The sequence below is a fragment of the Prionailurus viverrinus genome, chromosome D4 (genome assembly GCF_022837055.1).
Source record: "Prionailurus viverrinus isolate Anna chromosome D4, UM_Priviv_1.0, whole genome shotgun sequence".
Classification (NCBI taxonomy): domain Eukaryota; kingdom Metazoa; phylum Chordata; class Mammalia; order Carnivora; family Felidae; genus Prionailurus; species Prionailurus viverrinus.
This window is the reverse complement of record NC_062573.1, coordinates 48,481,020-48,508,570: the sequence shown is the minus strand read 5'-3', so window position 1 is coordinate 48,508,570 and position 27,551 is coordinate 48,481,020. Positions and strand designations below refer to the sequence as shown.

Sequence of the window (27,551 nt, the reverse complement as noted above, 5' to 3'; positions counted from 1 at the left end):
GATCAGGAGCTAGACAAGGATGCCCACTCTACTACTTTTATTTAACATAATACTCATAGTACTGGAAGTCCTCGCCAGAGCAATTAGGCAAGTAAAAGAAATAAAAGGTATCCAAATTGGAAAAAAAAAAATAATAAAATAAAACTGTCACTATTTGCAGATAACTTGATATTATATATTGAAAATCCTAAAGACCATCAGAAAACTGTTAGGACAGGGACACGTGGGTGGCTCAGTCAGTTAAGTGTCCAATTCATGATCTCGGCTCAGGTCATGATCTCACGGTTCATGAGTTCAAGCCCCACTTGGGATTCTGTCTCTCCCTCTCTCTGCCTCTCTCTCTAAAGATAAATAAACAGGGGCGCCTGGGTGGCGCAGTCGGTTAAGCGTCCGACTTCAGCCAGGTCACGATCTCGCGGTCCGTGAGTTCGAGCCCCGCGTCAGGCTCTGGGCTGACGGCTCGGAGCCTGGAGCCTGTTTCCGATTCTGTGTCTCCCTCTCTCTCTGCCCCTCCCCCGTTCATGCTCTGTCTCTCTCTGTCCCAAAAATAAATAAACGTTGAAAAAAAAATTAAAAGTAAATAAATAAATAAATAAACAAACCTAAAAAAAAAAAAAACCTGTTAGAACAAACAAATTTGGTAAAGTTGCAGGATAAAACACCAATACTCAAAGTCTGTTGCATTTCCACATATTAATAGTGAACTATCAGAAAGAGAAATTAAGAAAACATCCCATTTACAATTGCATCCAAAATAATTAAAATACCTAGGAATATATTTAACCAAGGAGGTGAAAGACCTGTATATTGGAAACTAAAAGACATCAATGAAAGACATAGATGAAGTAAAAATGAATGGCAAAATATTCCATGCTCACAGACTGGAAGAATTCATATTGTTAACATGTTCATACTACCCAAAGGAATCTACAGATTCAATGCAATCACTATCAAAATTCCAGAGGCAATTTTCACAGAAATAGAACAAGCAGTCCGAAGAGTTGTATGGAACCATAAAAGATTCCAAAAAGCGAAAACAATCTTGAGAAAGAACGAAGCTAGAGGCATCACACTCCTTGACTTCAAACTGTATTATAAAGCTATAGTAATAAAAAGTGTGTCGGGGCGCCTGGGTGGCTCAGTCGGTTAAGGGTCCGACTTCAGCTCAGATCACGATCTCGCGGTCCATGAGTTCCAGCCCCGCGTCGGGCTCTGGGATGATGGCTCGGAGCCTGGAGCCTGCTTCCGATTCTGTGTCTCCCTCTCTCTCTGCCCCTCCCCCGTTCATGCTCTGTCTCTCTCTGTCTCAAAAATAAATAAACTTAAAAAAAAAAAAAGTGTGGTATTGGTACAAAATCACACGCACTGATCAATGGAACAGAACAGAGAGCCTAGAAATAAACTCCTACATATACACTCAGTTCATTTATGACAAAGGAGCCAAGAATATACAATGGGGAAAGGACAGTCTTTCCAATAAACAGTGTTGGGACAATTGCACCATCACATGCAAAAGAATGAAACTGGACCACTATTTCTTCTGTACACACAAAACTAACTCAAAATAAAGACTTGAATGTAATGCTTGAAACTGTAAAACTTTTAGAAGAAAACATAGGCAGTAAGCTCTCTGACATCAGTCTTGGCAATGATTTTTTGAATCTGACACCAAAAGCAAAAGCAATAAAAGCAAAAATAGACAAGAGGGATTACATCAGTCAAAAAAGTTTCTGTATAGGAAAAAAGACCATTAACAGAAAAAAAAATGCAACATATTAATCAGGAGAAATATTTGCAAATCATATATGTGATAAGCAGCTAATATCCAAAATATATGAAGAATTCATACAACTCAAGAGCAAAAAAAAAAAAAAAAAATTCTGATTTAAAAAATGAGCAGAGGACCTAAATAGACATTTTCCAAAAAAGACCCACAGATGGCCAACAGGTACATGAATAAATACTCTACACTCTACATTATTAATAATCAGGACAATACAAATCAAAACCTCAATAAATGAGATATTTATTACCTCACACCTGTTAGAATGGATATTACCCAAAAGACTAGAAATAACAAGTGTAGGCAAGACTATGGAGAAAAGGGAGCCCACTGCACTGTTAGTGGGAATGTAAATCGGTGCAATCGCTATGGAAAAAAGTATGGACACTCCTCAAAAAACTAAAAATATAACTCTACATGATCAGCAATTCCACTTCTGGGTTTTTATTTTCAAAAACGAAAACAATAATTCAAAAAGATATATCCCCATGTTCACTGCAGCATTACTTACAATAACCAAAATGTGAAAATAACTTAAGTTTCCATCTATGGATTAATGGATAAAGAATATGTGGTGTGTGTGTGCGTGTATATATATATATATATATATATATATATATATACACACATATATATGTATATATATATATGGAATATATATATGAAATATTATTCAACCATAAAAAAGTAGGTAATCTTGCCAATTGCAAAAACATGGATCTCAAGGGCATTATCCTAAGTGAAAGAAATCAGACAGTAAAAGATACCATATGCTCTCTCTGATATGTGGAATATATTTATTATATAGATTTATTTCTACATTTCAAATTAATTGAATTTATATTATATTATATTATATATTTATTTATATTTATATACATAATAAAGAATTTCTTAAATGTCAGATGAGAATATTGCTATAGTTAATAGATACTCCTTGTTTAATGTATTCAATTGTTTATCTAGTTCCATCCTTGTTCCAGAGAGGATATAAAGTAGTTTATTTGACATTCACCCAATATATGATCCTAATGATTTCCAGAGGTTTGGCCAGAGTACATGCAGACAATCAACAGACAAAATAGCACAAGCACCCTATAAGATGTTCAAAAAAGAAAAGTAACATAAGGCCATGTCATTCCAGTTGAGAAGGCTCTGGTTAATGATACTTAGAGCGCTTCGTAAGTTTTCATCGTAGTATTTGCAAAAATGGCCCTAAGATCCAGTATTTCTTTGTTGTATTTCCAGCCAAGAGAGAGCTAGCTCCCCACATAACTACAGACTTCCTAAATTCCAAAATGAGGTGTCAGCGACTAGCTGACTTAGAGGCAAAATCCAATTTCCAGATTGCCTTGTTTTTCTTGGCTATTAACTATTCGGGCATTAGGCAAGTGACTGAGATTGGGGTATCTAAAAGATCGAAGCTCAGGGAATATTAAGACACAGAACAACAGGGTTAAGTCAAAGCTAATTTCAAAAGATAGCCATTCAATCACATATTTCGTGAAAGTGACAATGGAGATTTTAATTATCACAAACAAAATTAGGACAGCGTCTAAGTCCCTAAATTAGTGGTTTACTCTCCTTTGGGCCAAACAGTTATTTGCTATAGTTGAAAGAAGATGCAGAGTTCTGTGGCTTAGAAGGGATTAATTTAATGTTCAAAAAGAAGTAACTAAATATAAACATATTACTTCCGACCCCATCATAAACAAAGAAAATGTGTATCACAAAAAAATAAATAAATAAATAAGTGGTCTAGTGCTTCTTGACTAAAATAACAATGTCACATCCTTGGACACCACCAGAACTTTAGAGCACCTTAGCCCTGAAAAGATTATGGTGCCCATCCCACCATGTAACGAAGAATAAAAACAAAATACTAAACCACAGATAGTATACGGAAATGCAATAAACTGCTTAACGGCTTTTTAAAGTAAAAAAAATAGTGGCTCGGTAGGTTAAGTGTCCTTCCTTGGCTCAAGACACGATCTCACGGTGCATGGGTTCGAGCCCTGCGTTGGGCTCTGTGCTGACAGCTGGGAGCCTGGAACCTGCTGCAGATTCTGTGTCTCCCTGTCTCTCTGCCCCTCACCCACTCACACTCTGTCTGTCTCTCTCTCTGTCTCAAAAATAAACATTAAAAAAAAATTTAGGGGCGCCTGGGTGGCTCAGTCGGTTAAGCGGCCGACTTCGGCTCAGGTCACGATCTCCCGGTCTGTGAGTTCGAGCCCCGCGTCGGGCTCTGGGCTGATGGCTCAGAGCCTGGAGCCTGCTTCCCATTCTGTGTCTCCCTCTCTCTCTGCCCCTCCCCCATTCATGCTCTGTCTCTCTCTGTCTCAAAAATAAATAAACGTTAAAAAAATTTTTTTTAATTTAATGTTTAAGTAATAAAAATAAGCCCCTGCAAATATGCTTTTAAAAATAACAAATATCAAATATCCCTCCTTCCAAAAATGTGCTGCTTTTGTTTGCTTATGCTCAGTTTGCTCACTAAGTTCTAAACCCAAACAAGAAGCACAAGTTAAAAAATTAAAGGCCTATATGAAGACATCCAGACTAGTTTGAAGAGCTTCAAGGTCACCCTTCAGAAGTTCTTCTGAATCAGCAGGGAAGTGGTCTCCGTGTCAGACAGTCATGTCTGATGCTGGAGAAAAGCCAAGCTAGAGGGGGGGTTCGATTTGTGCGCAGACACATGCATGACTGATTGGGATTCCACCTTCACGTCTCCCGTGGGGAACAGATTTCACAGAGCTTCCACCTCCAAAAGGACTTGAATTTTCACCATCTCTTCCCAAGCTGTTGAGAAGGAGATGGTGGCCGCCGCATGGCTGACACCCACCCCCCCCCCCCCCAGTAAAACGACCGGTTGTAGGAGAAGTGTTAGCCCTCAAAGAGACCTTTTTCCAAAGTTTAGCTAGCTTCTCTTTGTTATAACAACACAAGCAGCAAAGTGATTGTTTCATTGTTTATGGTCATAGACTGAATTTTCCCATGAATGCATTGTGCCTTTTTGAGATCCTGCGTCTGAAACTTTGCAGATTTCACATTTCAGCCAAAGAAAAAGCCTCCTAAAGATAAATTAGGCTCTAAAATACCAAACATGCTTATACTTAATGAAAAGAGCTTTCAATAATATGTATAGTTTATCCTAATTGACTGAAAACAAAACCTTAATAAGTTCAGGTTTTTCACATTTCAGATTAGAAACCATTCTATATTCCTAGTGGCTTCATTTATTTCAAGGCATTCCAGAACAAACTCTTACTTTCCTCAAACCAGATTCCATAATAATCTCTGTGATCAGGTGCCTAATACAATGATACACAATGTATGTTAAAATGATGGAATGTTTCCGAATCATTAAAGAAAAATCAAATTTTATTTTATTTTATTTGGGTATCATATATGTTTTATTATATTCTACCTGAGAAACCGGTAATTGACGTGCCATTTAAGTATATACAACATCCAACTAATCATAGTATGATCTACAACATCCCAATTTTAAGACATCGTTCTCAAAAAGGTTTGATTTCCAAAGAAAATTTAACAGGGAAAAAAAATTAGAGGTGTCCTACCTTGATTACTTCTGTTTGTCATATTATATGCAAACAGATGATTTAAGAGATGTGCTATGCTGAAGGTAGCAAAAAAAAAATTTAACCGAGCTTCTTGACAAATATTGAAAAATCAAATTCTGACATTATATAACAATTCAACAACTATTCAGCTTAAGTGCAGAACGTAGCTTAAGTACAGAACATTTTTAAGTGAGGGTAATTCTTTGTGTACATGTTCAAAAATGGATTTCAAACAATAACAGCTTTATCAATTTCAAATGCAAAGAACATATCCTTTGTTTAGTCTGACTGACTTACATTACTTAGCCACTTTTCTTCTATTAACCCTCCCCCACCCCATTCTTTATAAAATGAGTGAGGAAGCTTTTACAAAATGTTTGGACACAATTCACTTTGGGTTATCATGCGATGCAGAGAAAATATTACTCAGCTGAAAAGAAGAAGAAATTTTAGGCGAGTTAAAGACATTATAAGCTAATGAAATTTTCTCAACTTCAGAAAATTTCTGACAAAATTTATTAGATTCAAAATAGTCTGCCTTTTTGGTTCTAATCTCCCACCAACCCAAAAAAATAAAATAATACATTTAACTGGAAATTACATTTAAAACTGTTGTGATTTTTGCCTGTTTTGTTATTGATCTGTAGGAATTTTGAAGGATTCTGACTTTAAAAAGTGGAGAAAATTCAACTTAGGGTACATTTTTCAACTTATATTTAATTAGGGCTTTTTTACCTTTGAATTATATGTCATTTCTGTCCAACAGTAAGGTATTGTATAATACCACACAGGTTAAGATGTAGTTGGAAAAATATATTTTTTCTAAGATAAAAATAAAGAACAAAGTACAGGCAAGACTCAGAAATAAAAAATATATTGTTTGGACCTCACACTTTTCCTTGCGTATTTACCTACTGTATCTTTCCAACATCATTTTAAAACAAGACTGGCCTGACATATTTTCTTACACGTTGGGGATTCTTCAGGTTTTTCCACCTCATATTAGCAAAGCATTAGGACAAGGGAGATCGAATAATTAAGGACCTGACACTAATTCTCCCTGAGGAAACTTTTATTATTACCTTTCATAAACGTTTTGGTTTATTTTCAATGGAAAAAAAAAAACAGATGAGATTATTTTGGGAAGTAGAGGGCACGTGTGGTGAGTGTGGATTGTTTTGTTTGTTTTGTTTTGTTTTTGTTATTCCTAGAGCACTCTTTTACCAAAGTTACAGATATAATCAAAATCCTTACGATAACGAAATATTAGAAACCCTGCTTTGACAAGTTTTACGTCCTGAGGAAAAAAAAAAAACAAACCTCTCCCAAATCAATGTCAAATTCTGTACGTTCAGATTTAGGAACAACAAAACTATGAAGAGAGCCAAGTTATAAAAGCCCATTTTCAGATCTGGAACAACTTCTGAAAATAAAGAGGGTATTTGGCATGTATTATACTAAAGGAAAAGTCCGACTTTCATTATTCCCTGATTCTTGGAATCCAATAAAAACCTTATGGAAGAAAAACTCGTTCGCAAAAAAACCCTTCCCTGAAAACATACCCAACCACGACCGCACCCCTCCTTTTAAAGTAATGACGGTTGATAAACTATAATAAGAGTATGGAAATTTTTACTTTTTCTGGTGCATTTTAAAAGGATGACTAAGAGGGTTTTTTGGCTTTTTAAGCAGCAATGACGTTTAGCACCTGAACAATGCACAACTAAAATACGTGCATGTTCATTTTTCCAGAAACACCAACAAAAATTAAAACGGTGATTCGGTTAAGACTGATGACGCTCGTATAGAAGTATCCGCCACTGTGAAGGGCCCAAACAGAATCACCTCGCATCCTGATCATACCTGCCTACCAGAACAAAAGAGGCAGCTGACCAGTGATGGGGTGTTTATCAATACAGTGGTACCTTTGTTCTCCAACAATGTTAGATTGCAAACGTCCTGGAACACATATTTACCTGGAGGATTCTTGGCAGGATCATTGTGGCTTGGACTTCCTGATTGTCCAGAATCTGTAAAGAAATCACAGAAAATGTTTTCTTTTTAATTTGTTTTGAAAGAATTTCACAATCCTCAAACGGACTTTAAAGAAAAAATTTAAGGCCCAACAATGAAGCTGAGTGTTGAAATAAAGTATACTTTCCCAAGCCTTTCAGCGGTAACATTTTATTTATCAAGCTAGATGAATGTCCATACATATTTCTATGTCAAACGGGGGGGGGGGGGGGGGTGAGTAGAGACCTATCATCTTCTCAGGACGGAGCAAGGCTTTCTGGAAACAAAAGGTCTGACCACAAAGCCCCTGAAGGTGGTTTGAAGGTTGGGCCTGTCAGTAGCAATATGAACTAAAGCAGATACATTCCCTAAAAATGCAACCTGAGTGTAATTAAACATGCTTTTAAGAACCTGAAAATGTTTTTATTCCATGAGTATAATAGATAGAAACGAGAGTCTGTTTTTCCAGGATTTCATGTGCATACACACATATCCACTCCCATAATCTCCCAACCTACTGGATCCAGGCCCAGATTTGCCTGCATCCCATAATAGCAATCGATTTGCAAACACCCAAGAAAAGCATAAATTACTAGGTAGAAACTAACAGAGCTTTGTGGAGAGCAAATTGTTGGATCAATTTAATTTCCATCTGTGATAGACAGACTCTGCAGATAAGGAGAAAAAGATCAATGTAGTATATCTGAATTTCCTATCCCACGTTATTCTCCATTGATGCTTTCTGTAGGGAAAGCAACGTGGAGGCAATACTACAGTTAGGCAACACGCCCTTCCTAGCTAATCTAACACTGTTGTGTTTTGCTCACTCCTCTTTCCTCCGTGTCCCCTCTGCATTTATCTGTGTCATTTGGCCCCATGTTATTATACACTTACTTGCAGGTTGCTTTGTAATCTTCCTTTATTGGTTCTAGTATTTAAGTTTTGTCTCCCCAACTAAATTGCATGCTCCAAGGCAGAAGCAGAGATTCTGTCTACTCCTTTTGTGTCTCCCTCAGTGTGCGGGGGTGCTGCTCGTGGCTGTGAATGCACTGGGCTTTCGGTAAATGCCAGAGGAATGACAGGCTCAGATTCAGCCGCCTTGCTTGCCTGCCTAGAGAAGGCAGTTTTGAACTGGATAGTGCATGCCCACAAAATTTGATAGGTGGCCCTAGATAAGTCTCTTCCCTGAAATCCTGCCATGGTACCTAAGCCAAGATAGGAATCCAGTCTCGTTTAAGCAGAAAAATCTTACACTGTTTTGTTTGGTTTTTTTCAGCAGGGTTATTCTGCTCTTCCGTGTAAGCGATTAACATATAGCAATTGCTGCTTCTATTACTAAATGCAAGGGCATCCTGTTAGCTTCTTACCGTATAAAACTTGGTGATTTATTTTTGTGCTTTGCCTCATGCCTGTTCACCAGATTTAATGCTGAGATCAGAAGTCTACCTCTTCATCCATTTTCCTTCATCTCTTTTTTTTTTTTCCCCTAGGATAGGTTTCGTGAAATCTTAGCAAATATATTTACGGATTCCCACATTATCTTCCAATTCATTTCTGATTTCCCAAAAGGGAAGTAAAGAAACTGGTAAGGGTTACTCCTGCAGTCTGAGTTTCAGCTAGTGTCTCCTGCTGACAGGCACAGAGTTGGGTATTCTCTACAATGCTTGTCTCTAATCTCTCATGAATACTATGGCTTTTTCTGGAAGGGAGGCAAGACTCAGTGACTTATAACTTCGAAGATCAATCTTTCTCTTTCTACATTCCTATAAAAGATGGTATGATATTGGCCAGTTTCCAGGCATGGAGTATGATAGTTACATAAAAATGATAAATGACATTATTTTCCTACGGCTTCAGCTATTTCTGCCTTGAGTTCTTCTGACAAATGTCCTTCAATATCGATAGTACATTCCAGTTTAATTTCTCAAGTGACTCTAACATTTTGAGAAGTTCCTACTTATTATTATTAACATACCCACTGACCAGAGATTCTTCGTATTTTCTTTTTCCTTCTAAAATGACTTCACGTTTATGGAGGTCTAAACATGCATCCCTCAAGGTGGCTAATGCCACCTTCCTGATGACACAACATGAGGTCAGTTGAGGTTGTCCTCAGGGAACAGGAGTTGTCGACTCTCTGTGAGCCTTCGCATGTTTCCTTAAATCAATTTCAAAATGGCACCACAAAACTCTTTCCCAACATCTGGCTACTAAAACTTAGGTCAATTAAAGAATGAAGGTCTCTTCTACTCCCAAGAAAGTATTCAGCTAGAACAATGGCAACCCCTTTTACCACAACATCCCACTTGGAAAACCCTATTCTTTTCTGCTGCAAATTACCCTTTCCCCCATTTCCAACAAATGCACACCAACTTCTTCATTTGAAAATAATATTATTACTAAAAAAAACCACAAGTATTTGAGGGAAAACTGAAGAAGACACTAAATTTGAGTCACACACTTGCTTTTCATAAGAATTCCACTTTCTAAAATGATTTGGCATTTACTGGCACACAATGGAAGATTTTCCCTCATATTCCAAAGTCTGTGCCTTCTCATGAAGGAAAATAGCATATACTGGATCCCAAAACATAGAAGAGGGCCCCTCAGGGAGTGAGCCAGTGAACATTTACTTTTCAGACTGTAAATTCTAAGGCTATAATCTACTCTTAACTCTCACGGCACCTTATACTGGTCACTTAATTCCAACTGCTGGAAAAGGAAATAACCAGAAAGTCACAGTTGGCAGAGAAACCAAAAAGAACTGTTATTGTGGTTAGCTTCAGAGAAGGAATTATTCAGACCACATCTAAAACCCTTCCAATTCACCACCCAGGTCACATTACTCTACACCCAAAGGTTTTACTCAACCACCTCCATCATCAAGTCCTCTGTGTGTGTGTGTGTGTGTGTGTGTGTGTGTGTGTGTGTTCTTAATATGTTATTATGAATTCTAGTTCTGTTCCTCACTAGTAGTGGGATTTTTGTGCAAAATTACTTCACTCTTAGAGCCCTGTGGGCCTGATATTTAAAACTGTTGTACTATCTACCTCATAGAGCTGTTGCAAAGCTTTTATTATATAAACCATCAAGCCCTGGCCAGGCACATTCTATACAATCAGTAAATGAAAGATAGTAAACACAGAGGTCACATTAAAAAAAAATGATTAATATTCCTTTTTTTTTTTAATTTTGAGAGAGAGAAAGAGAGGATGAGCTGGGGTGGGGAGACAGACAGAAAGCGAGAGAGAGAATCTCAAGCAGGCTCCACACCATCAGCACAGAGACTGATGTGGGGCTCAATCCCACAAGAGTGTGTGCCCACTGAAAATTCCCATGTCAATGCTATAGCCCCCCTCTCTTCTCAAGAGAGGAAGGCACTACCATCACAAGACTCTCAGGAGCTGTCACACTCAAAAGGCAGTAAATACCAGCCACCTGATGAAGACTGCCTTCCAGAAGACTGAAGTCTTTGGAGAGCAAGACTGGTAAGAATAGGGGCTGTAAGTTGCCCAGCACATTGGGTCTTGAATCCAGGATCAATTTGGATGCAGTGGAAAACAAGAGAGGGGAACGGACCTTGCAGGCAGGAGACCTAAACCAGTCCTCCATCATACCCTCCACATTTTATTTTCTCTTCCTTGATCTTAATCTAGACCTTCTACGTTTCTTTGTCTCTTTCTGACTTCACCGGACATAATGTACAACTGAAATAGTTTGTATTACATACTTACAAAAATCTCTTTTAGCCCATTCTCTATGTTTTAAAAGTATAAATAAACATATATCTTCTCCTTGGAAGAAAATAGTTAATGAATCCATTTCTAGATCACTACTTTCTTTTTAAGTCCATTTAATTATTGGTGAGGGGGGAGAGGCAGAGAGGGAGAGAGAGAGAATCCCAAACAGGCTCCACACTGTCAGTGCAGAGCCCAATGCGGGGCTTGATCCCATGGACCATGAGATCATGACCCGGCCCGAAATCAACAGTCGGATGGACTCCCAAGTGACTGAGCTACACAGGCATCCCCTAAATTACTTTATAAACTCAATCCATTCCTCCTCCCCCAGAAATAAGAAAAGGTTCACATCTCCAAATGACCCTTTCCAACTTTTCTTCCATTCTTTTGTTCCATTCCCTTTTAAAAAGCAGTCAGCCTTTTATGGTTCTTCTACTATCTAAACTTTACCTAAACAGGGGCCAGTTTCCCTAATGGCCCAATTTTAAGGAAGATCCTGGGATATGTAAGTGACCTAAATGATTTGTCCAAAGTTACATGGCAACTCTTGAAACATATGTTCTCTCCATGGGCCACCCATTCAGACACACTACCCCTTGAGTGGGTATTATACAATCTTAAAATCATGCACAGCCAAGGGATCTTTCAGCAGATTAAATGTTTCTGGGAACTTTACCTTACCCCTAACTTCCCTCCTCCTTCCCACCATTTACCAATACATTCAAAATCTTTTTCATAAATTTAAAAAACCCTTAGCTATTCTAAGTTAGACATAATTAAAATCTATACACTAATTGATGCTTTCAAAAGATTGGACAACTCTAAATCTCAAGTTTTACTAATAATCCACTGGAAGGCCAATAAAAGGTTTGTTAAATATATAAGATAATAAACAAATAATAACCTGTTCCATGTTTGTTATTGAGTACTAACTTTCTGAGGTTGATGAGCCCAATTACCTGATCGGGGCAGATCATCAAAACTGAAAATTTTTTGAAGGTCACTACTGTAAGCATCAATCAGATGTGATTCAGATTCATGGGACACCTTTGGTAGTCCAGCTGCTGATGTCTGGGATATAGTAAGTTCTCAATACACGCTTATTAAATTTCCATTTAATGTATAATAATGCCCTTTAAAATACTGTTCCAACAAGAAGCACACATATTGTACGCTTTCGAGAGCTCAGACTCTTCCCAAAGAGGAAACAATGTACAAATAAAATATAATACACCATGATAGGTATTATTAACGAATATATATCAAGATCAGCAAACAGTTGGTTCTTCCTAGGAAGGATGAGCGAGGGTGTGTCATAGAAGATATCAGAGGGGAGGGACCTCATGGGCAGGGTCTTCAAAGATGAACAGATCGGATCTCATATCTTTCTAGTACCTTATTCTACTACCAAGGTGATCTCTTTAAAACCCCAAACTGATTAAGCTACTTCACAGCTAAAACCTTTACAGGTACTCCAAATACTCACGGGAAACTCTCCAAATGTTTCAGTAGGCCATTCCAGGTACCTTCTGGTCCTTACCAACCCCTCAGTCCTCTTTTGGCCTTCTGCTCCCCCCATGTGTCACTTACACTGGGTGCCTCCAAGCCTTCACCTTCCACCCCCCCCTTTTTTTCCTCCCCCAAGTCCTCCATATTGAGGACATCCCTTTTAGATTCTAAAATACATGAAGGCCTGGATGCTGACCTACTTAGCCCTACAGCCCTAATCTTTGATACAATGATGTACGGCCTGACATTTGGCTGAGTAAACCAAATGAGCAAAAAACAACAGGCGTGTAAACTATGAAGTGTGCAAAGAAGAAAGACTAGGCACGTCCCTCAGGGCAGAAACATACAGTAGAAGTCAAATAGATATAACCTTTGTGGCAAAAAAAAAAAAAAAGGCGGAGGAGGGTTAGGTATACAATTCCCCGGGACCAGGTCTCCTGGCCCGATGTTAAGGCTCAGTTCTGAAGGAGTATTTGGAAATGGGAGGGGTAGGCAAGAGACACTATTTTGAGTGAGAAAGTAATTTTTGGTGCTCTCCTACAAAGGGAAGAAATGTTTGGTGAGGGTCCAGGAAGCAAGCCCCGAAGCCTTTAATGACCTTTATATATTAGCTCTCTTTCTACCCCCGGATGAAACGCATTTCAGGAATTCATTTTCGTCTCTGACACCACGACTGCACTATCAACAGGAAAACCAAATTTGGGAGGCGGGAGTTGAATTTACAGTCGTTTTGGGGCAAAGAATGGATGGAACAAGGTAACTTGTCAGGTCCTTTCTAGCTCTAAAATTCTATGATTCTATAACAATATGGCTTTTATATCAAGGGATATCAGAAGAGTAAATGAAACCCACATCGTAACCTGTTAACCTACAGATAGCCTCTTGCTAGAACTAAAATTAGTCATCATGCGATAAAGGCCCCTTTGTCATATTCTTTTTGCTTTAAGCAGGTAAAGAAATAGCCCATTGTCAACTAAAGAATACCACGAGATTTTTTTTAAAGACTTAGAATGGTCCCCTTCTTTCTCTCCTAAACATTAATTACCAACACACGAAAATAGTATATTTTTACAAATCAAATACACAGCATGCCAGAAAAAAATCACTTACGAAAGAGAAAAGTCAAGATGTAAGGAACAAGCAAAACCCTGAGGGAAGGGATACAGATGCATGCATTTTATAACAGGGACATAAGAAAATAAGACAAAACTAGGCACCTTTTTAAAGGGGAGGAGGAGAAAACTATTCTCGTAGGGCAAACCTCCTTCACCCTCTTCTAGCTTCTTCTGCCTCAAGGCTTATGCCTCACTGCCTCACTCTTGCAACTCTGCTTTCTGCAATGACTGCTTCCCCAGATTTTACAGTGACTTTGCTTTATATAATTGCAATTCTGATGCCATAATTCGCCATCTTTTTCTCCAGCACGGTTAAAACACGATACAGCTTCAGTTTAAATGGAGGACTGTTTTATCAATTGGGGTGACACAAAACTATAATTTGATAAAATTTTCTTTTTCCTCTATTAAATGTCTATTAGAATCACACACACACACACACACACACACACACACACACACAACTATAGTTTAATAAAATTTTCTTTTTCCTCTATTAAATGTCTATTAGAATAACACACACATACACACACACACACACACACACACAGAGAACATAGGAAAACTAAGTGCTTTCCTTGTAGCTCATAAGCATGTAAATGTGTAGGGAAATGCCTGCCCATTTTCTGTCTCTCCTGCTCTCCCTTGTCTTTCTGCTTCTGCCTCTCTTCTCTTCTCAATAGGACATCCCATTATATGGCATCCACTTCACTGCAAAACTTGGTTAACCCACGGAAAGCATGAATTCTGGCATTTTGTTAATGGAGTCCTTGAAATGCTCTTGCCGAATCTGTACCCCCTGGTCTAAACCCAGTCCTGAGTGGGAAGAGAAATCAAACCTCTCTGAATACGTCTGGCAGAATCAAAATAATATTCAGGAAACGTGGCTTTCTATATATTCTTAAATCATGCTTTGTAATCTATATTATGTCCCATCGAAAGGCCCATACTTTCAGACCTTCCTTTCTATTGGTTAACACAGATTTTTAACTATGTGTTCAATATAACAAAGCTCATCGTTTTAAAAGAGGTTGCTATGCTGAACGTCCTTACAGAGAAATTAACTTAACCAAAGAAAATACAAAACAAGAGAGGAGATATGTAATATATCCTCTATCCTTATTCCTACACATTCCACTAGCTCCATTTTTAAACTTTCTTTTTAAGAGCCACATTTTTGCTTAGCAGGGTGATTAGGTTTAAAGAACCATATCTCAAGGATTAAACTAAGGATTTATTTGGGCTCAGGACCAAAATTTGTCCACAAGGAATTAGCCGAAAGACAGAGGCCACTGAAATTTTAGAAAAAAAAAAAAAAAATCACATGACCAGATGCGAGCAAATTAAACCTGTTCACAGGAGGAGACTATTGACCAGTTTGGATACAAATACCCCTGCACAAAAAGTGTTAAACCTGCCAATATCTCTGACCAGAGGTTTGCACTGCTTCATTAACTAGCACCAAAACCTCACAAATGAAAGCAGGGATAATCGTATCTGACCTTTCTGGCCTAAGATTAAGTTCAATGACTCTTTACTGATCCAGGGATTGAGTGAACCAAAGGTCACAACCAGGATCGTCTACACTTCTTGCCCTCGAAGCCTTCAGCCTATAGAACGCAAAGATACCATACTGATCATTGTCAGGATTGCTAAGTTTCTACAGTGTGTTTTCAATTAAGTAAATAAAATGTGGTAATTAAATCAAGATTGCGTAATATGTTTTTGATTTGTAATCTCATTTAAATTAATTAACTGACTCAATCCTTGTTTAGTTTTTAAACTGGCCTAGTTAGGGAAAGAGTCCCTGGGAGCAAATCCAGTTTTCTATCTTTAAAAACAAGGCAAAGCAATCTGGCATACTTAAAAAAAATTTTTTTAATGCACCAGGAAAATATAAATACAGAGCAAGGGTGTTAGTGTAGTGGAGGGAGGAGTTTTATGGCATCATTTTGACTAAAAAAAAAAAAATTGTTCTTGCACTAGAGAGGAATAAACCAAGATATTATTTATGCAAAACATTTCTTTTCCAATTTTGTGAAGATTGCATGTTTGTTGGAAGCAAAACATCTCCAGCTGTATTTTAAGTTTCTGAAGAGAGTTGTAAGATTTATAATCTTTCATAAATGCTGCCCATATCTCATAATATTAGATGAACTCGCCACTGCGTACTTTAAGGAACAACTGGCCAATACGCTTTGCCACATGAAAACGATGAAGTACTTTCCAAAGCCCAGCCAGATCCAGTAGGAAAAGATGAGATGTATGTTCTGTCTTTCCCATCTGGGAGACATTGTAGATTTCAGCTATTCTATGTAATGCACTTTTTTTTTTTTCTTGGAAACCAAGAAACCTGCATTTTATAGTAAGGTATGTAGTGCAAAGAGAATGTTGGTGAAATATGAACCTGAAAATGAAAACCAGAATGTCATCAGACTCAAGAACATAATTATGGAGGCAAATTGAAAAATCAATGCAGAATTTCAATATAAACCAAATGCAATGTTTATGATCATATTAGTCTTAGATTTTTCTCTTAAAAGGAAAGCAGAGAAAAATAAATGCTCTCATACCTCCAAAGCCCTGAATAGTACTTGTTATACTGCTTGACACAGTGACTTACTTATCTTGTTTTATTTTGTCCTGGGGTCTTCATGGATTAGTCTAAATCCTACATACGCCACAGTGCTGTGGACACATGGCCCTTTTGTGCTATGTCGTTTCATGTATTTCTCCAAAACTTAATATAATATAGTACATCTAGATTAAAACCAGATACAAGCCTTTCTAATATTTCATTGGCGATTTTTCTTTTTGGGGATCAGGATGTGTTTTCTCAAAACTGTCTGGAGAGTCAGAAATCCTGGGTCCCATTCAGTAACTGCCAACCACTTGTGCTCTGACCCTGAGCAAACCACTCACGCCTGAATCAGTTTTCATGTTGCCCAATCATTTAAAACTGGACACAAAAAAGGAGAGAGTTTTTTAGCCTTAGTCATTTACAGCAGAAATAAGAGGGGGGAAAAATAACTTCATGCAACAGTGAAAATATGCCCAAGTGTTTGTGGAGCAAGGCTAACGTATTTTTTTAAATATACTTTAAGGTTTAATTTCTTACTTTCACTCCTACCCAAAGCATCCCACCTAATTGGTCCTCCTCTGTTTTCACTCTATACTTCCCTTTAAAAACACTAACATCACAGGAAATTTTAAAGGAATAGAATAGTGTCCAACCCTTCTGTTATGTTATCAAATTCATGGGGTCAAGATACATGCACATCTTATTCACTGCTTAGTATAATTCCTGGCATGTTAGTAGATGCTCAACCAACATCTGTTGAATAAACAACCATTATTTTACAGTGGACAAGACCTTGACGGCTGCTATAACTCAAGATGTTTTTCATCTTCCTCAAATTATAATTAATTGCCAGTAATGCCAATCATAACTATTACTTGCCTGATGATTGTCTACACATATTCTTTTATTTTTTATTTTTTTAATGTTTATTTTTGAGAGAGATAGGGAGCGTACGTAGGGACAGGGCAGGGAGAGAGAGGGAGAGAGAATCCCAAGCAGGCTCCATGCTGTCAACGCAGAACCCGACGTGGGGCTCGAACCCATGAACCGCAAGATCATGACCCGAGCCGAAGTCGGACGCTTAACCGGCACCCGGGCATCCCAACATATTCTACTTTTAAAGAACCTCTCCACAAATACAAACTTAGCAATTGGTTCAATCAATGACTCAAAAGTCATTATTCTTGTTTGAAAGGTGCTCATTTGATCCTAAGCGGGAGCTCCTAAAAAGGAAATTTTTCCTTGCACACATTTCTCCATTATGCCAGGTGAAAAGATACTTTACCAAATCGTTAAAATGTTTATGTTTAAATCATTATATAAGCTTAGAGAAAAGACACTGAGTGAGCTTTTTACATACCGTGTTGGTTATTTATGATGAATGAGTAGCCTTTGCTTTATTATTAAATCATGGCTCTTTAAGTCCATGATGCCATATTCATATACAAATAAATGTATGTGTTGAATCCAATGGTGCACGATCATTAGCAGGACAATAGAGTAAGACAAAAATAATATACTTACTTCCTACCATAATAAGGCAGATTTGTTTGTCAGACATTCAGTACTGCTTTTGTTTATAAAATAGCTTTATCATAAAATTGGAAGGAAAAAAAGTCAGAGAAGTCACTTGATGAAACAGGAAGCTTGCTGATGTGGCTGAGATTGGCATTAAATGTCCTAACAGTTCCTTGATAAGTGGTTCAAAGAAGTTCTGTCCCCATATTTTCAGGACAAAAGCTAATTTACCAGGAATAAGACTACTTGAACAATACATCATGCGAATGAACATTTTCGAAAAAGGATACAATGAGGAAACGAATGAGGAGAGAGCAACTTCCCCCTGCAAATTAAAATTGTGCCTGAGAGGAGTGAAACTCAATTTCACTGATACAAATACAAACAAACCGAAAACTCCCAGCTAACGTGATTCTATCTTTTTTCTAAGGGAAGGTCAAGGTTATTCGAATAAGTGGAATAGTTTCAAAGAACTCTGAGAAGTTTAGAACCCAAGACAGATATGAAGATTTGTTATAATCCTACGTGGCATTGTTCTTTCAAATGCCATTGTAAAAGGAAAGTGAAAAATACAGGTAATGTTAACCAAGAATAATAAAGACCCTGCTATAATAGAAGCCTACCATGGAATCCACTGTTCATTACTATGGTTATTCGGGAAATGAGAAAAAAATGATGAGACATATGTCGCTTGCTGTATCCATTTTACGGAAGGGAACAGAGACTACGGGGGTGCAAAGCCATGTACCGTGTGCTCAAAATTCCTTCCATTTTGTCATTTTGCTCCGTTTATCTTTAATAGAGATTCAAATGGACTCCTTATGATTAAAAAATCTCTAAGCTAAGTCTAAAGAGTATGAAAAAGAACCAGTTTCTGCATAATGTTCCATCCATATGTCTTAACCCTGAATGGTATCAAACCTATGTAATTTTATACATCAAATGCCTTCCAGATGTGACAAAACTTTAACGCAGACCAACTTCAAGTTTTTTACTGCAAGCTCATCTCCTATGCTCGTGAAGATTATTTTTACTGCACACACATTACCCATGGCTAATGTTCAATTTTCCAAATTGATTATTATGATGCGATTTCAAAACTGGCATTGCATTCCAATCAAAAAACAAACTATGCTGCATAGCGAGCCTCCAAAGAAATCACAAAAGAACCAAGAAACCACAAGCATTGTTTCCAAGCTGGAGACCGTGCTTGATTACAAGGACAGTCGAACTCTCTCAGTACCTCCAAAACATGGAAAAGGGGAGGCAAGGTCATCTCTAATTCCTTGACAGAGCTAACTGCCAATAGAATGATGGAGCCTGTCACCTGTTGTTTTTGGTTTTAAAGATTTGTTCTAATCAGAGAAGAAAAATTCTTCCTGACATTTAAAGTATGTTAACATTTGAAAATTAACCAAAAAAAAAATTATTCATGGGAAATTTTCAAAGGTATCTAACAATATGCCATCATGAAAAATCACAAACTAAATTTCCTAGTAGGATAAAAAAATAAATTGGTAACTCAATGCCAGTAAGAAAAACTAGGAGAATGAGCCTTTGGAGAATGTCATGCAAACACAATCTCTCCCATAAAATGAATGCTTTGAACCTTACCTCAATGCCACCTCTCCACGCCACCTCAAAAACCAGAATTGCCGGGTACTGGTAACTTGTGCTCAGAGCCATCCCTCCCTCTGTTCCTGCAAACTACATTTCCCAGCTCTGCTAACAACCGGATTTGGGCTAGGTTCAACCAATGGGAAACACTGGTGGGAGTCTGGGAAATTGGAGGGCAAGAAGAAAGGAGAGGGAAAGTATTTCTTCCCTCTGCCTTGACAGGTGTCTCCAGGTGGTGGCTAGGAATCCTTTGTTCTGGTTTCCACTGGATGGGTCTCTCTGTCTGTGGTCCCCACTCCCCCCCTAGGACAGCTGTGGCTCAAGGACTCTGGTAACACCACCTTCTGCTTTTACCCCTCACCCTGGTTGAGGTAGTGAGCTCCTGCTTATGCTAACGTCTGGGTTGCCTCACTGCCCATTTGGCACCTCACTGCCCATTTGGCGTCTCACCTGTTCTAGCAATATTGTAACTGCCCCCTGGCTCTGCCCTCATAAAAATCTTTCTATTGGACTCTCTGGTAGGAATTCTATTTCTCTGGACCTTGACAGATATATGTGCTTGTTGAAATTTCACATAGTCATCACTCTAAAATAAATGTCAGGTAATACAATTAACAGTATTAGACAGACTAAATATAATACCATCTAGAGTATTAACAGATTTCAAGTAGTTGTTATGATTCTCATAAAAAAAGTGAAAAGGCACTGCCACCATTTAGTACCAAGCATGAACTCTTATATCTCACCAAAGTCTTTTGTAATGTAGGATACTGAAATATAAAGATAATCAAGTTAAAAAAAAAAAAACAGACAAATTACTTAGATTTTCGACACCAAGCTCTAAACACTTGTCACCACCCACCCAGGTTTACTGTCTTTTCTTTTTACCATCTCATAGTTAGTCTCTCCATCCAACAATATATATGATACCTGGGTTTTTTCTTGTGTAAATGATTTTTCTACAAACATGAATGTCTGCTCCTTGACTGGACCAATTGAGTCTGATTATTTTCATAGGACATTATACATTTATTTACAACTCATGACACACACAACTTTGAATTGCCCATCAGTTGTCTGAATAGCTAACAATACCATGTAGGGATAATCAAAAACTGGTCTTAAATATACACCAATATATATCAACATAAGACTAATACATACTTGAAAAGAAAAATAATTTCAACATTACTGTTTTCTCTAAGAAATCATTCACAAGACCTCACTTGACATCCAGCATTTTCTCATAGGCAAATGCATTAAGTAAGAACAGTCAAAAGTATTTTCTTCTATCAGAACTGTATAATTTATGATGCTTTACTAGAATACTCCACAAATAGGAGACAGCATAAAAATATTGATGTTCATATGCATAAGGAAGCATATGAACTCCCAGTACCAAACTTTATAATCACAAATGCAAATAATACGGAATATACTTGATGTTTTACCGTGTCCTAGATAACAGCCCCATTAGACAGAAGTGTCATCAAGGAAAACATATGGCATCTATTCAATGTCATTTTTTTTTTCTGATGAACTTTAACAGATGACTCTGGTGGTAAGTGGGCACACTCAGCTATCAGCATTGCACTGCATTTTCTTCAATCATTTTGAACTCTCCCACCCAGGCCTCCAAGTTTTATTTTCATGTCTTGTCTTAAAAATGTTTATTTCTTCATTTTGAGAGAGAGAAGGAGAAAGCGCAGGGGTTTGCATGTTGTGTGGAAGACAGGCAGAGAGAGGGAGAGAAAGAATCCCAAACAGGCTCTCCTCTGTCAGCACAGAGCCCAACATGAGGCTCCATCCCATGAATTGTGAGATCATGGCCTGAGCCAAAACCAAGAGTTGGATGCTTAACCGACTGAGCCACCCAGGTGCTCTTACTTTCATGTCTTTTAAACATGATTGTCTTAGTTTGTAATACCAACTAAAAACCACTGTTCGGGGGCGCCTGGGTGGCGCAGTCGGTTAAGCGTCCAACTTCAGCCAGGTCACGATCTCGCGGTCCGTGAGTTCGAGCCCCGCGTCAGGCTCTGGGCTGATGGCTCAGCGCCTGGAGCCTGTTTCCGATTCTGTGTCTCCCTCTCTCTCTGCCCCTCCCCCGTTCATGCTCTGTCTCTCTCTGTCTCAAAAATAAATAAAACGTTGAAAAAAAAATAAATTAAAAAAAATAAAACCACTGTTCGTTAAAATATTTATACCTGAGTCTGAAATCTATGTCTATGTAAATTTAATTTAATAAATATTAATTGAAAAAAGAAAATGGGGCATAGTCTACATAGGCATAAAGTGATCATGAATCAAGTCTAGCCAGAATTTCCACTTTTGGCATTTTTCCCTCCCTTCCCTCTTATCTCCAAGGAGAAAATGATAGTGCAATGGATTAAACCGAAAGATAACCTCCAGAATATGATGGAAGACATGCTGCTCAGGCATTAAAAACCATAGGAATAATGCTGACACCACAAGATAGAAACGGCCCTTGAGTGTCTCTGGTAATGGGGGTGATGGGCAGGAAGCATAATGCCAGATACAAAGTGATTCTAAATTTTCACCTGTTTTTTGCTGTGCACATATTATTCAATTTTTTTCAAGTAGGCTTCACATCCAATGTGGAGCCCAATGCAGGGGCTCAAACTAGCAACCTCGAGATCAAGACCCGAGCTGAGATCAAGAGTTGGACACAACTGACTGACCCACCCAGGCGCCCCTGTGCACACGTTATTCTAAACTTAAACTGTAATTATAAGTTACAGCCCAAAAAAGGACATAAGAAAATATCACCAGTTCTTTCAATGTACTCTATGTGTAGTTTCTGTGATTTACAAACCATCACATAGGAATACATAACTAAGTTAAAGCCAAGATAAAACAAATACAACTGAATTGTTTGCATTATACTAAATAGATAACTGAAATTATGACAGACATAACCGGCCCAGGAATTGGTTTAAAGAGGCACCCTCCTAAAAACAAGCTGATAGAGCAAAGGATTACTAATCTCCACCTTCAAACAATGTATTTGGAAGATCTGGTTGGAAGCCAACAAACACAAAACCTCCATCCACTTACAAACGGCACAGCAGAGTAAATGCTGCAAAATATCATGGAAATAGTCTATAAGCAAATGCTTTTAATATTGGAGGTGGGCTGTACTACCTCAACCCAGCTTTCTTCACCCATCCCTGCCCCAAAAGGTTAAATCTTAAAGTGTGACATCCCTGGACCTCCTCATCGTGTGCTATGCCTGGCCCAGAAGGAAACTGTATTCTCCTTGGCCCACTTAAGCCTTGGCATGTTGGCCTGAGAGTGCCAAGGCAGGTACAGAAAGTACAAATTACGGTGTCTTTCTGCCCAAGAACTGACTGCAACCATTAATTGACTTCATAGGACCATTCAACTGCTGGAAGAGGTGAAGGACTTTGGGTGTGACTGACACAGGCAGAAGCGAAGCCAGCTAATAAAGACGGCAAGGCTGGATGTTACTGTGTCCCTTGCCAACTTACATAGCTCTGTCACCTGCCAGAGGGTCACGGCCCTTCTGCCTGTGACACGGTTTAAGAAATGAAATTAAGAGCAAAAGCTCTTTGGGGCGCTGGGGTGGCTCAGTCAGTTCAGCATCCGACTCTTGATTTTGGCTCAGGTCATGATCTCACAGTTCGTGAGTTTGAGCCCTGCATCAGGCTCTCCGCTTGGGAATCTCTCTCTCCCTCTCTCTCTCTGCCCCCCAACCCTGCGCTCTCTCTCTCTCTCTCTCTCTCTCAAAAAATAAACTAAAAAAAAAAAAAAAAACAGGAGAAGAAGAACAAAAGTTCTTTACGAGAAAATTATGCTTGTCATTCTACATCTTGTTGACAAAATATTAGATATTTTTAGCAAAAAAAATCCGCATTCTAAGGAACTCAAGGATATATAAGCTACATCTAGGGTATGAATACTTCAAGGAAGGGAAGATGGGATTAAAATCTAGTTAATTTTGAAAGGATATGATACAGAGAAATAAGGTCCCCACCAAAATGATAATTTCCATTTTTTGCTTGAAAATATAAACTACCAGTGGGAAGACTTTCACCAGGCTGCTGCATCATTCTCTTCGTTTAGGTTTGTTTACCCGATGTCAATATCTGTGAGTACAATGAAGTCAGGGTTCCACACACAACTTGAGTACAAAAGTTAGGGTACCCCATCTAGATTCCAGCCAAAGCTTCCTCCTCATATTAGGATCTCATTCAACGTGACCCGTGTGTTTTTAAAATGACGACACCGCTCCGCTTTCTTTTCACTGGGCTGGAATCTTTTGTGGCATTATGGATGTGTATGTCACGCTGTGAACACCAAAATACAATAGACAGCACAAAGGGGGAGAAAAGAGAGCCCTGGAATCCAGGGGGGCCATTTGAAAGAAAAAGGAAGGGGGGCTTGAGAAAATTGTTTTTAAATCTTCCTTTAAAAACTACATTAACCATAATAAAGCAACAACTGAATGCTCTCTATTAATATCATCCAGCAATGATCAAAACTGGAATTAGCTGATATAATGCAATCGATTGGTAGGGAACAACACGTATCTCTTCAGTCCATTCACCATGTTAAAAGTGCTCCTAAAAGATGGACGTTTCCTTTCGGTATTAATTTACACATGGGTTCGTGTTGGTTGAACTTTTACTTTCTGTCCACCTGTTTACCTGGATTCGTTCTCAGCTTAACATTCATTAAGCATTAAGACACCACAAGAGGTGCACCGATGGTGAGATGAATTCTCAAGGCCATTACTCTTCCCAGGGGAGGGACAGGGAGGATGGATGAGAAGGATGGATGAGAAGTGGGAGATCGCTTCATTTATTTGAGTTACAGGCAAGGAATACGAACTCACTCTAGAACTTTGAAAATCAGAGAGAGAGCTTTAAAACCCCACGTACTTGTGTTCTGTCTAAATTCTCATTTTTCCTGTAAGAAGGCAAAGTCTGATAAAATTGGGGACATTTCTGAGTTTTCAGCTGCTAGTTAGTGGAAGGGGGTTCCTCTTCAAGGGTGAGAACGCTGCCATTCCTGCGCCCCCCCCAACACTAGCACACCCGACACTTGGGGAGCCAACAGCCCTCCACCAAAATGCGCCACCTTTAACCACCAAGCAAACAATAGTAATTAAGAGCATCAAGTTAATTGTGTCTCCTCCCCAGAGAATGTGTCCTCCCAGGCTTCCTGAAATCAGATTGGAAGATTAGTAGCAATTTTACTCCCAGTTCTCTTATTCCCGTTAAAAAAAAATAGAGCCTTCATTCATCACACCCACCCCGAGAACTATAGAGTCAAAAGTAAAAACCTTGAAAGAAAGAAAGAAAGAAAGAAAGAGAATGAAAGAAAAAGAAAGAAAGAAAGAAAGAAAGAAAGAAAGAAAGAAAGAAAGAAAAAGAAAAAGAATGAAAGAGAAAGAAAGAAAGAAAGAAAGAAAGAAAGAAAGAAAGAAAGAGAAAGAAAAAGAAAAAAATAAAGAAACAAAAAAGAAAATCAGCCTACTTGGTGAAGTTTCATGTTTGGCAGTTTATGGAACCAGAGCAACGATGATCTTTGGCTTCTCAATCTGTTCAAAGTTTGTTTTCAACCTCATAGAATTCTTTACACTTAAGAATTGCTAACAGCCCTAAGATGCTTAAACGTGTCATTTTGTTTAGAGTTATAAATGTGATTTTTCATGAGTCCTTCATTAATGATCCAGGAGACTGATCGTTCAGGCCCAATCAACCTGAATTTGCAAATCCATGTCATATGTATTAGAATAACTAAACATTGACAATAAGGCTCTTTCTTACCTTCCGTTTGTGCCAAGTGATAAAGATAGCAGCAATACCTTTACAATTTTCAAAGCACTTTCACCTACATTATTGTGCTTTATTCTCATCCTTTACAATGGCCAGGAAAGAATGTGGCTTGATAACTTGCAGAGTAACAGGAAACCTTGATTTTTCGTTGCAGTTCCCCTACTGAGTTTCTCTGTGACCTCTGGGATGTCACTTAACCTCTCCCTGCCTCAATCGCCTATCTCAAACGAGCTATAATAAAACTTTTTTATTCCAGTCCACCAGGGTATTAGAACAAAGGAGCTGATAGGATGTTTCTAACGTGCTTTGATCTCTATAGGGAAAGTTGCCATAAAAATAAAGACATTGTTGTTATTATTCTAATTGAGTTATTTGCAAATGAAGCTTCTTGACGGAGCCCAGTCCTCAGACTACAGAAAAGAAAATTCTGCCAGTTCTCAAGGGTACAATTGCCTCATGGCAATCATACCCATAACCACATTTCCTTATTACTGTTATAAAAGACGATGGTTCAAGGGGAGGCAAAGGGGGAGTTTAAGGAAAAAAAAAAAAAAATATATATATATATATATATATACATACATATATATGTGTGTATATACATATATGTGTGTGTGTGTGTATATATATACATACACTGTTTCTTTTCAATGAAAGATGCTGAAGTTGCAAATTTGGAACCCAAGGCTATAGGTAAAGACAGAACATGTGTTCCAAATTAGTGTAGTGTTTGTTAGTTGTGTCAGAAAGGTAGAGGTGTCCTGAGGCTGCACTTTCCAGCAAATTTTGGAAATAATTTAGGAACAAATGGCAAAATTACGAAGGCAACCTGGGCCCATCCTTATGCATGCTATGAAACCAAAGACAAAAAAAGGTTCAAGCCTACACCATTCTTATCAGCAAAAATAACGTATCACAAGATACAAAAGGCACATAGGAAAAGGAAACAGAGCTTAGGAAGTAAATACTGTGGACCATTTTACATGAAAAGCCAAAAGGGAATATTGGGGCCGTGGGGGCCAAGGGCAGGCCACCCCAGATGGGCCCCGTTGGCATGAACATTATTTTGAGTTAAAAACAATCAAAGCTCAACAGATTCAGGAAAAGCTCTTCACCCCTCCCTCAACTGTCTGCTTGTATCAGGAAGAAAGCTATTAACAGATTCTTCTTCACCTAAGAAACATATCTGCATAATAGGACCACCCCGTTTTCCAAACATCTCTTTTCACCTTTCTGGGGATTTTCCTTCTCCCTTTTGTATCTTCCGACCCCCCCCCACCCCTCTCCTTAGCTCTTACAAACACCAGGTTGCCCAACTGCCTTTGGAATTTCCATCTCTGTATCCATTCATTCCCATAGGTGTGCTATTAAATTTGATTTTCTCCTGATAATCTGTGTCGTGTCAATTTGATTCTTAGTCTTGCTAGAAGGACCTTGAAGGAAGAGGTCATTCTCCCTCCCCAAAAGGGCTATGAGTCTATAGGCAGAACGTAACAGTCTCCTCTCTGTTCAAAGCCAGCAGCCTTGAGCATTAGCAGGGGCTCAGTGTTAGGCACTTTAAGAGCTCCATATTCCTCACGTGGCCTCTTGTCCAGGTAGAGAAGAAAGCTGCTTTGCATTATGAAGTATTGGAGACACAGAACTTCCCTTCAGTGAGAGGTATCACAGGGTCCTGTCACACTGCACACCTCCAAGAAGCAACATTCACAGTTGGGGGCTACAGGGAAGGAGCCCTCCAGACTTGCTTAGTACACAACTTCTGGGGCTCTATATGCCATGGAAAAGCCTGATGAAAAGTGAAAAATCTTATGAAAAACCTTACAATTTGAGACTTTACAGGGCTTCAAATAGAATTCTACTAGAAACATCCTCCTCTGACCGGCCAAGGGATTCTTTGGGTTCTACTGCTTTATCCAAGCGATCCAAAGCGACCCCGGGGTTCCACTCTGCACGTTCGCTTGTACGCTTGTCTCCAAGTTGAACGCAGAAGGATTAAAAAGAAAACACAAATGTTGGCACAGGTGACGTGAGGTTACTTGACCTTTCCGAAGGAAGATTTTTCAGAGAAGGGATAATTATTTAGGTGAAGTTTCTTATACTACGAGTATCTTTTAATTGCAACCTTCTGAAAAGGGCTTGTTGTGGCTGTTCACGTGCATACAGTTGACGATTCCAATTAAGCTCTAGGTCCCCAAAAAGATTTCGAATAGAGGAGACATGTGGGACCATCCGCTGTACGGTCACAATAAATGCCGCTCGTCTTATTTTC

At 38.6% G+C, this 27,551-nt stretch overlaps 1 protein-coding gene across 7 annotated transcripts in view; it reads right to left on the bottom strand.

Moving 5' to 3' along the window:
* Positions 1-27,551, bottom strand: part of NFIB (nuclear factor I B) — a 241,917-nt gene that overhangs the window by 100,343 nt on the left and 114,023 nt on the right. For all 7 annotated transcript variants that reach the window (XM_047830459.1, XM_047830462.1, XM_047830461.1 and 4 more), the window contains exon 3: positions 7,344-7,397. In XM_047830459.1, coding sequence (XP_047686415.1) covers positions 7,344-7,397 — 54 coding nt within the window. The remainder of the gene's footprint in view (positions 1-7,343; positions 7,398-27,551) is intronic.